The sequence below is a fragment of the Artibeus jamaicensis genome, unplaced genomic scaffold (assembly GCF_021234435.1).
Source record: "Artibeus jamaicensis isolate MK-2021 breed Jamaican fruit bat unplaced genomic scaffold, CSHL_Jam_final scaffold_916, whole genome shotgun sequence".
In the NCBI taxonomy this organism is placed as follows: domain Eukaryota; kingdom Metazoa; phylum Chordata; class Mammalia; order Chiroptera; family Phyllostomidae; genus Artibeus; species Artibeus jamaicensis.
In genome coordinates this window covers 13365603-13378255 of record NW_026522059.1, presented here as the reverse complement: position 1 = coordinate 13378255, position 12653 = coordinate 13365603, and the positions used below count along the sequence as shown (strand labels likewise).

At 43.5% G+C, this 12653-nt stretch overlaps 1 protein-coding gene across 1 annotated transcript in view; it reads left to right on the top strand.

Annotated features, from left to right (window-relative positions):
- The first annotated feature begins 8223 nt into the window (after nt 1–8223).
- Nucleotides 8224–12653, top strand: part of DEPTOR (DEP domain containing MTOR interacting protein) — a 116690-nt gene continuing 112260 nt past the window's right edge. Inside the window, exon 1 of the mRNA XM_037166621.2 lies at nt 8224–8488. Within this exon, the coding sequence (XP_037022516.1) occupies nt 8361–8488 (128 nt within the window). The 5' untranslated portion in view covers nt 8224–8360. The remainder of the gene's footprint in view (nt 8489–12653) is intronic.

Genomic DNA, 12653 nt, shown 5'->3' with positions numbered 1-12653 from the left:
CCTTATTTTACTACAGCGAAATGCATGAAGAATACGGTGGAGCAAAGTGCTGAATATGAAGGGCTTTGCCTGATGAGAACTTACAATAAGGAAGGGAATCAACTACTGTGGATGCTCTTTTTTTTTTTTTTCAAGATTTTATTTATATATCTTTAGAGGGAAAGGAGAGAGGTAGAGAAACATCAATGTATGGTTGCCTCTAGTGTGCCCCCTGCTGGGAACTGGCCTGCAGGAAACTGGCCTGCAGGGAACTGGCCTGCAACCCAGGCATGTGCCCTGACTGGGAATCAAACCATGATCCTCTGGTTCGCAGGCCCGTGCTCAATCCACTGAGCTACACCAGCCAGGGCTGGGTGCTCTTTTAAATGGAAAACATACCCTACAACTGGAAGCAGCTTAGTCTGAGGACGTGCTGGCATTTCCATCAGACGGGCCAACTCTGGCCCACTAGCTATGTGACCCGGAGCAGTTTGCTTATTTCTCTCAGTCCGGCTTCCTTATCTGTAAAAAGGAGAAATACTACCTATGCTACAGTGCATGTAAAACAAAGGATGTTTAATAAATGGCAGCTTTTGGAATTTGTTAATCTTATTCATTAAATAACTTTATTAGTAGTTAATTAATGGCATCAGATGATTGCTGCTACAGCAGGAAGCTGGACCTGGACTCCTCTCGTCCAATAGAATAATGATCACTTTTATGAATTGCTTTTTTAAAGCATGTTAATGGCTATATTTTTAAAAAATAAAAACATATTTCTACATATTTTTCTTAAATGTTTGAGGCTCACTCAATTATTCATCTAGTGACAGGGAAAGAGAAAAACTTGTTTAACAGGCCCACTGAGTCACAGAAAAACTTCAGCGGAGCCAGCCAACCACACTAACGTCACGCATGTGATTGTAGTGTTCGCATGTAGTGTTTCCCAGTCCGAAAGGGGAATTTTGTTTAGTAAACCACACTTCACGTAAGAATTACACACAAGCACGTTTTCTGTTCTCATTTCCCCTCTTCTTTCTTCTTCTTTTCAGATTTAGTGAAGAGCACAGTGACGCCCAGGCACCCAAAAGCATTAACTGTTGGAACCATGGCCTTGGCGTGGGCCCTCGTTCACTATCACTAGTCAGGTCGGGTCTCTCCAATACTCTCAGTCTCAGACTTTAAGCAATTTTACATTCAGTTGTGTGACTACTTCAAGTCTTTTATCATCTCTTGGGCGGTAAAACTATATAGTTCACTAAAACATCATTAAGCAGAGTGCCCAGCATATAATGTATCTTCATAAAAATTTACTGAAAAATTGAGTGAATAAATAAATGAGTGAATTGTAAGAATGTTTACCTCTAAGGAGGTAAGTGGAAGAGGACCTCAAAGGAGATTTTTTGGTTTATCTTTAGTGTATGAAGTGTAGCAGTGAGAGCATATTCATGCATTAAATGTATGTAATTAAATACCTTACAAATATTTTCCTCAGTGTTATAAAATCCAATGTGCAGACAAATAACTTCAAATGGACAGGTGATACGTCATTCATGAACAGAGTAGAGAGAGGAGGAGCGGGAAAAGAGAGAAAGCAAGAGTTGCTCATCCTATTCTGTGGCACAGATTGAAGAGAGGTCGGAGTACACGGAGACCAGTAAGAGCCTGAGTGAGTGATAAAGGCAACTGGGCTTGAGACATCATTTCTGAGATGGAGCAGACAACAGTGGCTATTTGCTCTGACATGGGGACTAGGGGAGGGAAAGGCTCAAGAATGAATTCTAGGCCCCTGTGTGAGCACTGCCTGTCATCTGCGGCATGCTGCAGGAAGGGCCGGGACAGATTCGGGGGGAGACTGGATGGGTTCTCGTTTTGATATGTGGAGATTGAGAGGCCATGGAAGTACACAGGTGAGGACATGCCTTGAACTTCGACCTAGAGATGATGCAGGTGTTCTGGAAGGGAGGGGCTGGTCTAAAGACCCACAGGCCCACATCCATGGTGGCTTCTTGGCTTCATGCAGGGAACAGTTCAAGCACAAGCAAGCACAGTTTAAAATGAAAGTGAGTGAATTAGTGAGGCAGGGAGACAGAAAACAGGCTACTCCACAGACAGAGCAGCCCCCTTTAGCGGAATTGCTCCTTTTATTGAGGTTTATTAATCAGGGGGTAGGGTGTTCAATAAGAGGGAGGAATGCACACAATGCTCCAGGTAAAGAGGTGGAGATTTCCCAGAGGACTCTACTGGCCATTCTGTGTCCTTCTATGGACTTTTCCTTTCCAATCATGGCCACTGTGAGGTGTGCCATTTACCATGCGTCCGTGCTGCTATATTATTGTATAATGAGTGTGTAATGAGGCTAGAGGTTACTGGTAGATGAAATGAGTCACCATGTTGGGTCGAGCTGGTTTCTGCCCATTTTAAGGCATAGATCTGGTGGGGGGAGGGATGGCTAAAGCGGTGGTGGGTGGTCTTACTTCTTGACAGTTTCTGTAGTTTTTATTGATTCCCGCTCTTCTGTCAAATACCCTATTTCAGAACTTGGATTTGAACAAAGGTTTGGCCAGGAGCTAAAAGATAAAGCTTTTAAATGCATGGATAGGGCAGTTGTAAGAAAGCCTGTGAGTGAGATTAGCCAGGGAGAAGGTGATTTACCACTAAACACTAGGCCAAAATTAAGGCTCTCCAGTATCAGAGGTGGGAGGAGAAACAGAATAAAATAGTGTCTTGGAAACTATATTACCTTGTGTTTGCCGAAAGTCACTTCAGATAAAGAAATTCTGTTGTACAAGATTTATTTACTTCTATTCGAAATACAGTAGTTTAATTTTTAACTTCATGTCCTTTGTTAAATAAACCTTTAAGGCTTTGCTCTTAGAACGATCAGGATTTGGGCCACTAGATGGTGGTATTGTTTCATGTTTCACAGAAATGCTACCCTGAACACCAAAGGAAAATCTTTTATATATTTACTGATCTGAGTACCCTCTATATGTTATCTACACTGTTAACTCTGCGATAGAATAAGAGCGAGGCAGTCATGGGTTCAAATCTCCCATTGATTCCAATCTTCAGAGTAAAAAGAAAAGTCCTTAAGACCTTATACAATCCTTATTACGACCCCTCCCCCCACATTCTCTAAATTCACAGGAGGTACTTCTCTGCCTCAAGGCTCCTTTGCTTTTAAATCATCCTGATTAATGGGAGAAATAGACAAAAAAATGTACTTGAAAAATAATTAAATAAAAATTTTAAAAAATCATCCTGATTAAGATGTAAATTAAGTAAGATAAACTGCACCCATTTAAAAAACATTTAATGATTTGACAACTGCAAAGCATTCTCATTGAGGCAAGATAGTAAAAAGACAGGAGAATTCCTTGGCGAGAGGAAGGGGGAGATGAGACGGCCAGCTGACTCAGACTGGCCTCGCCCACCCCTCTGGCTCACCGGCCTCCTCCCTCCCAGCACCACTCCCTTAAGCATTAGGCCCTCAGGACGATGAGCTTCTGCTCTGCATCAAATAATCTTAGGAACAAAGTCACAAGGCTGTTGACCACAGAGAGGAGAGTTTTGGCCAAACTAGAGATAACATCTAGCCCTCAGTGGTGTTTCAGATCCAGGCTCAGAAAAGTATCAAAACTAGACGAGTCAGTGCCCTGGCTGGCTTCAGGATCGGATGCAATGCCCAATGACTCCCTTACCCCAGCACCTACCAACCAGCAGAAACTACAATCTTCTAGTTCCTGATCCTATATGCTTATTTTGATAAGTCTGCACATTAAAGTGGTATGGAGAGACCTGATCAGATCACTGGGGAGGAGCAGGGAGAGACCAAAGGAGGTGATGGTGAACAGCCTAGGACCGGATGGGCTGAGAAGCTGACGCCCTGCTTCCGGAGTGCAAGGAACTGTGAGCTGCCAGAAGATGTAAAATGAAGAGGGCAGACGCTGGCTCTCAGGCTCTTCTTCCTGGAGGATTCTGGGATGACATTTCTGCAGCTGGATGAAGGGACTCCAGGGTGCCCCCTAGGATCAGGCCAGCCTGGCAGAGGGTGGCAGGGTTATTCTGGGTGTTCTGGAAGGGACGACCTCTGAGGTAGAAGTCTGCCATTCTTCCTAAAGTGGGTAACTTTTGTATCTGACATGGTTTCAGTTAGTAAACTCACGCTATAGAAATAAAATAATTAAAAACTAACCAAGGGAAAGATAAAACTCCGGTGTTAAAGAGTTTAGCTTTAAATGATTAAAGCTGAAACTAAAGAGTTAAAGATTTTAGCCGGAATTGGTAAGCTTAAGTGACTAATGCAAGTGGAAAGCTATTATCCCAAAGTTAGGTAGCTTTTGAATAAAGACTTCTTTCCTTTATCACCAAACCTGGGCCTCTGGAATTTTGCCTAGAGGATGGCGGCAGGCACCAGGAACCCACTTGCTATTCTGTAACAAAAGGACTCACCTGGAAAGCTGAGGTTCTCCCTTGGGACGTCCCCTAACATCCCTGCCTTTCAGAAAACAGATAAAAATTCTTAGAAAAAAAGACCCAGCACCTGCTCTCCCTGGGTGAATCCACACCCTTCCCCTTCCTCTTCTCCCTTCAGATGTGTGTCTTGGCTTTCTCCTAAGTGGAAAGGGGAACAGGAGACTCGCCACAGGGGGGACAAGTGGGCAGTTCCAGCTCCTCTCAGGCTAACCCCAGACTCTACCTACTCCAAGGGCCTTCTTTTGCCTCTGCAACTGGTTTCCCGGGTCCATGCAGCCCAGCTGACTCACTTCTTCCTTTGTGACTTTCCTTCTAAAAGGCCAAGGCAGTGCTCTGAACAGCCCCTTGAACCTTCCCTTGGAGTATACTTTCACTTTGCCTGCTAACTAAACTCCTTGGGCCAGAGTCTGGGGCTCTGAATTCTTTCTTTACCAAACTCGAGAACAGAGAGCCAACATCGCCAGCAACACTCATTGTGCCCAAAGTGATCTCATGTCTCTTACAAAATAAAAGGGAATATTTGGTAAACATGAACTACTTATTTAGGTTTGTGTTTATGTATGTATATATTTATTAAACTGCTACTTGTTTTAGTTTTTTGTTTATTTAATTTTTAAACTGCTACTTAGTTTGGATTCACTTTACTTTTTCTTTCTAGTTTTTTACCATTGATTCTAGGCCTTCCTTCTTTTCTAATGTAAACAGTTAAAAGTATGAATTTTTCTCTAAGCTCTTTTTGGCAGTATCCCATAAATTTTGAAACACGACCTTCCATTATCACACGTTTGCAATATTTCCTCATTCTCTCATTAGTACTTCTTTGCTCCCGACTTGTTTAGCAGTGAATTGGGTTTCTGCAGGTATCTGTGACTTCCTAGATTGCTTTCGAAGGGCAACAGAGCTTGCCACCCAAAAATATGCCTTTTTAAGATATTATTTTAAGCTATTTTTGAGAAACAAAAGACTCAGAAAGAATCTTTGACCTTCCCCTCCCCACCAAAAAGATTTAGACAGAGAACAAATGAGGACCTAATTCAGGAAGGTGGGTGTTATCATAGGTAAGTATAGTTCAGTCTGAACTAGTGCTCCATAAACAGAGATGAACCTAGCAAAGCCCTTAATCAAAATATTGCACTGTTTCCAGATGAGCCCAACAAACATTTGTTTACTAAACATCGACTCTTATTTTATCTCCTTTTATTTTTTATAAGAATTTATTTATTTATTTTTAGAGAGATGGGAAAGGAGGGAGAGAAATATTGATGTGTGACAGATAGGTTGACTGACTGGTTGCCTCTCAACCAGGGACCTGGGCCAAAACCCAGGCGCGTGCCCTGACTGGGAATCAAACCAGTGACCTTTTGGTTTGCAGGCCAGTGCTCAACCCTCTGAGCCACACCAGCCAGGGCACAATGAAATGAAAGGATTTTACACAATGATGAACCTTTCTGGGTAAAGTTCTGAAGTGAATAAAATACAGTCCTTTCTTGATGTGTACAATAATTGCATCCTGGACAACTCAGGATTATATTAAATTGTTTATAAAATACATTGTGTTTCTATGTAAATCCAAATTATGTTATAGGCTCAGGAAACAGCGAATAGACTTTTCATCCACACGAATATCTACAGGATATAAGAAAAACATTCTGGATTTAGGACAATTCAATTCTTTTTTGTGAAGTGATGTCCCAAGCAAATGGGAACATCTAGCATTCCTGGTTCCTGCTCACCAAAAGCCAGTAGCATCTCCAGTAACGTGACAAACCATAGCCTGCACCCAAAATTTTCTAAAAGGCACTCTTAAGAGAGGCCTTTTTCTTATGAGACCCACTATCATTTAGTGTCATTACAGAAGAAGCCAGTAGGTGGCAGTATATACCAAAGTATTAAGCATTTTTTCCCTTGCCCTCTCTATTGCATCAAGGACTGTGGAGAACCAAGCTTGAGACAGAGACTTCTTAGGAAGTCAGCAGAGCTGGGACTGGAAGACCCAAGGACCTCACGTTTATTTACAGTGTTGTATTTTTATCACTACAGAAACGTGACTCAAACACCACAGAGAGATTAAAAATGAATGTGAATGATAAATACATGAAAATTTTATTTTTCTCTAACTTGACATTTTCTAAAGACAAGTTCCCTTTAAGAATCTATCAACAGAAATATCTAACCAGGACATTGTTAAACCACCAATTTGTTTCTATGTGTAGAAGAAGAATAAAAATTGTAGTGGCAGGAGAATCAAGACTTTTATTAATGGTTAAAAATTAAGACTCCTGATACCATATAAGATTTCAGTGAAAAGAGCAACAAACTGCTTGGGGAATGCAAGCCAGTATCACAGAGAGGTGGAATTTAAGGTAATCTTAAGATGTGGCAGAAATAATACAGATGTGTATTAAAAGGCATCAACAATGATAGTTAACATGTTATTAAGCTTCATCATTGACAATATTCTTCTGCATGTTTGGCTCACTGTCTTACACAGCCATTCACCATTAACCAGCAGTCTTTAAAGCATGGTCTGCCAACTGGAGATCACTATGCGTTGGCAACCTAAGAACGCCCAAACCAGGGGAGAATTTTTATAAAAATTTATTTGAGCCGAACAGAGTCTACATCTGGAAGCAGGAGCTCAACAGACTGAAATAAATGCTGCAGAGAGTAAATGTGCAGTTTCATACATTTGAGATTAAGGAGGGGACATAAGGAGGAATAGAAGGAGGTGGGAGAAAGCAAGATGGGGGTCAGAGTACAGGGTAGTTAACATTCTGTGCTGTCTCCTGCTATAGAAGGAGCGTCAGGAAAGAGGCATTTCAAAGGTGCATTAACCTTGCACAGGAACAATGAGCAGGGCTTGCCTAAGGCAAAGACAGGCCTTTGCCTGGGTGTTATGACCCACTATAACCCGCCCAGTTAGGAATGAGTGATCAGATTACCATGTGAGGTTATTCCATAGGAAAAAACTATTTTTTTTGGTCCACACTGTGATGAAAGACACTGAGACATATTGGTGCCTCTATTTTAAGAGGCAATCTTTAAGAACACAACTTTAAAGCCAGAATATCCTGGGATTCATTCTTAATATTTCTTGTGCTTATTAGCTGCTTGCCTTAGACAAGTCTCCCCATCTCTCTGAGCCTTCTGCAGATAAAAATGAGGACAATACCTATCTTATGATTTGTTGCACTGACTAAAGAAGGTGGCAACCACCTGAAGCATCTTTAATGTAGCAGATGTCAACAAGTGGTAGCCACGATTATTTTTTGTTTTGTAAACTGAGAATTAACTGTAGGTGGGAAGCCGAATTCCACCACTGTCTGATTCCCAGGCCAGAGTTCGTTGTTGGTAACACCTCCAGATAAGTAAACTGTCTTTGGTGAAGGGGATTGGGGAAGAAAAATTTATTTCTTCGTGCCCTGCAGTGACCTGTATATTCTTCCCGCTCACTATTTAGCTATACTGTTATTTAGTTTTTAGCAATTTGGGATATGGGCAGTATAATTAAAATATCTTCACACTTGTTTAGCAACCTCCCAGCTTGTCCCTAGGGTCCACAGCAGGAGCTTCGTGAGTAAAAGAAAAGGTGCTCACTTAATTCGAGCTCCACGGGCACACGAAACGCAGAACCCGCGCCCGGTCCAGATGTTTATATTTTCGTCCCTCGGCCCCGCCCCCGACCACGCGGGCTTCAGCCACGCCCCCAAGCTGGAGTTCTTGTAGCCGACTGGCCTAGTTCGCCAGTCCACCCACAGGGATTCCCTTTCCAGCCAATCTTGTCTGAGCAACGGGATTGCCCCTAACAAATATGGCGAGAGAGGCCTCTGTAAGGGCAGACTGATTTAACACCCAAACCCGCTGCGGCCAGCGAAGGCAGTGGTAGCCGCGCGGCTGGGAGCATGGAGGGCGGCAGCACTGGCAGCGCTGGCAGCGGTGGCAGCGATAGCAGCCCCAGCGGGACTGGCGGGGCGCAGCAAAGGGAGCTGGAGCGCATGGCTGAGGTCCTGGTCACCGGGGAGCAGCTACGGTAAGGCGTGGGGTAGTGCCGGTGGGCTCGCGGTGATACTGCCAGTCCGTGTCTGCAGCTGTTCTGCGCGCACGCGCGCCGTGGCTCTTGCCCCGCGACGCACGCGGGGCTCCGGGACCGCTGCTGGCGAGTGGACTGTCCGCCTGGCGCCCGTGCCTGGCTGCTGCAGCCCGGCGCCCTGGGGCACTAGAGCGGGGCTCTGGAGGCGGACGCAGGCGAGCGAGTGGTGCGCGGTGCGTCCGCAGACGCGCTGCCGCCCACAGCGCGCGCTCCCTCTTTCCTGGCACCCGGGCATTCGCTACCAGGCCTACCGCTTGACAGCCAGCTCCTAATCCACCCGCAGAGCCAGAGGGGTCGGTGTGGGGGCCCCAGCCGGACCCAGTCGGCTCCAGTCCCCTCCTATTTAGTCTTGGATAAAAGGATCCAGCCCAACGATCGCCCTCATTTAAGGTTTTTCTGTTTGCTGTCAAGTCCTGCTTCACTTCCCTGAGCCTCAGCATTTCATCTGTAAAATGGGGCTGATCACCGCGGCTCTCTTAAAAGGCGGTTATGAGAGCTAAAATGGGAGAACATTTCTGAATTACTTTACCTATCACTAAGAGGCACGTCCTCATCAGTCGTAATTTGGGCCCGCAAGGGGGCGTGGAGGCACCTTGTCCGCCGCGCTGCGGCCGAGTCAACTGCCCTAGCGCGCACATTTTGGGCAACAGAGTCCATCGGCCCCGCTGCTGCCAGAATTAGGTTTTGACAGGTCTCATCCAGGTCGGGCAGTGACCTTCCTTAAAACTAACACCGCTTTCTCTATACATCCCATTCCTGATCCTTCTTGGATTCCTGTTTGAGAATTGTGCTTATGGTCTGACCGGTTCCGCAGCTTCCCTTTTCTGGTCGTAAATCAGTTTGCCAGGGAAAAACCCGACCTCTGCGGTGTTTAAGCCACAACTTGCCTGCTGTCCTCGCGCCCCGCGGTAGCAGCACGCACAGGGTTCCTTCCAGTTCTTGGTCCGAATCTTCAGGCTCATTATGGTTTCTAAATGCTGTGTTTCGGACAGACTTGAAGGAGAGAAAACCCTGCAGAGATCCCTAAGGTTTGGCATTCACCCTGCTTGCATTGAGGAAGTAAATATTGGATGTAAGAATTGAGTGTAATGTTACAAGAATTGCCTATTTCTATTTCTTAATGATTTTTTTTAACTATATAGCCAGGTTTAAGTGAATGAATGCTTGTATTCCTTCATCAAGAATGTTTCTAACTGAAAAAAATAAAACAGTTATGATTTTCTAATTCACTCTGAAACACTTTTAGATAATTTGTTTGCTTCTGATCACTACATTGTCCTTTCAAAGTCCTCAATTGGATACATTTTCTTGCCTTAAATAAATTGCATGGTGCCGCTCTTTGTCCAACAATGCAGTTTAAATGCTTTTTCTTGGTGGCCCCCAGAGCTCCTCTTACTCCCTTGTCCCCTAACACCCTTTGGCGCTACAGTAGGTTTGAGGGCCATGCTTAGCATATTGGTAAGAAGGTAGAGGGCTCTCTCTCTCTCTGGCTGTAGAGTTAAGACAGACCTGGGTTTGAATTGCTGCTTTGCTACTTTGTAGCCAAGAGTCAGCACTTTTTAAAATTTTATCTTTATTGTATGTTTTTTCCAGTATCATTTAGTCCCCTTATACCCCTCCCCCTCCCAGCATTTTGTTCTGTTGAGGACATTAAGCCAGAGTGAGTCTTGGTTTTGCCACTTACTAGTGTAGGACCTTGGACAAGTTTCTTAACTAAGATGATAGGATAATAATGGAGCCTGCCTCATTGCGTTATGATGAGATCAGATGAGTTGGTGCCTAGAACAGCGCCTGGTATATATGCAGTAAGCATCACGTCTGCATTAGCTGTTATAGCTCTCAGACCTTGGACAAGTTAATTTACTTCTCTGGAACTCTTTCCTCCTCTACAGTGGTAATAAGATAAGTACTTCTTGGGCTGATTGTGAGAATTTTTTCCTGGACTTCATGTATTAATTGACATTCAAGAAATGGCTGCTGGAATTTAATAGTATTATTGGTCTCCTGTGTCACCACATGTGACTTCCAGCCAGGCAAGATCTGGCAGAAAGGACTGGGTGGTGGTGGAGAACACAAGGAATAGGCCCAGGCTGCCTGGGTTCTTATTCCGCCTCCACCCTTTCTTCATTCTGTGACCTTGGGACAATTTACCTAACTTCTCTGTGCCTCAGTTTCCACTTCTCTCTTCTTGCAGGAATTTTGTGAGGATTAAATGTGGTGCTATATGTAAAAAGTTTAGTAAGTGTTAGCTATTTAATTTTACTTTGGAAAATTATAGTCATTGCTTTTTTAAAAGATCTCATCTTAGCCTTGTGCCTGGCACATAAATAATTGCTCAATACATGTTTGGATAAATATAGTATGTGTGATTATATACACTGCTGTAAGTACAGATAACACAAAATCAGAATTTAGGGACTCAGGTGGTCTTATGCCCTGGCTCCTTGATTTCTGCAGGGACCTCTCATTCCGGAGTGGGCATGCTACCATCCTTGGTGTCACTGTTCTAACTTGTTTTTACATCCCTGGCTGCTCTCTTACAGTCTGACTATGGGGACTTTGTGATGTTCAGGCCTCCTGCCTCCAATTGCTACACACACACACACACACACACACACACACACACACACACACATATACTTGCTCGCTGTCTTCTCTTGCTTCCCCATTACTTTCTGGGTCACCAAAGATGAGGTAAATGAAGGTGATGAGGAAAGAAGAAACTAAGGATTGGGATTTGAAATTCAAAAAATCAGCATCCAAGCCCAGCTCTGTGCATTTTATTCATTTAACATTTTTAATGTATATATTCATTTATTTTAACTACCTTTTGGGTGGGGGGTGGAATCAGTTAGCCACTCTGGGTCTTACTGCTCTTACCTGCAGAATGGGAATAATAATATCCTCCCAGATAAGGTTTGTGGTGTTGGGTCCAATGGAATATAACATGGAAAGGAACGTTGTGAAATAAATCAATAAACCAAGGTAAGTTGTTATGATTATTATAAGCTCCAGGTGTGAAATTGAGCACCCGTTCACAATCCTGACCCTTGGGATGGAGCAGTTGGCTGCGTAAGGACTTGAAATTGAGTATCAGACAAAGACGTTTCCTCTTCCTTTTCCAGCCTGACCCTTGGGATCCTTTTCCTAATCTCTTCTTGCTTCCCCTGGTCACAAGATATGGTACTTACTTGTCCAGTGTATCTCCATGTTTTTACATCTAAAGAGTGCATTTGGATGCCCCTTCACACTTCCAGGATGGCTATAATAAGAAAAAGATATAACAACAACTGTTGGCAAGGATTTGGGGAAGTTGGAACCCTTACACGCTGCTGGTGGACAGGGAAAATGATGCAGCCACAGGTAAAATGATGAGGAAAACAGCCTGGCATTTCCTCAAAGGTTAAACCGGGACCATGTGACCCAGCAATTTTACTCTAGGTATGTACATTCCAGAGAAATGAAAACACATGTCTGCATAAAAATTTATAAAGACACATTCACAGCAGCATTGTCCATAATACCCCAAAACAGAAACAACACTGTTATCCATCAACTGATCATTGGATAAACCAAGTGTGGTATACCTATACAATAGAAAAAGGGGATAAAGTACTGATATGTGCCATGGAGGACCCTCGAAAATGTTATGCTAAATGAAAGAAGTCAGACCTAAAAGGGCACATACTGTATTCGCATTTATATGGAATACTCGGAAGAGGCGAATCTGTAGAAATAAAAAAGTTGCCAGCAGCAGCAACAGGGGGAATGGAGAGGGATTGCTAACAGGTGATAGAATGTCTTTTTGGAGTGATGAAAATGTTCTAAACTTGCTTGCGGTAATTTCCATCCATAACTCTGTGCTTAAAACCATTGAATTATCACATTAAGTGGATAAAGTGTGTGGTATGTGAATTACCTCAATAGAACCACTATAAAAATTTCATTTGGATGCCACATTAGAGTGAGGAAAGACAAGTTATTTAAATTTTTTAAGGAACCATTTTGCTTTCTTTTTGAGGGGCCAAAGAATGCAATGATATTTATCACTCTCAGTAATGCATTATTACCACACCGGAAGGGACTGATATTTAACATATATATA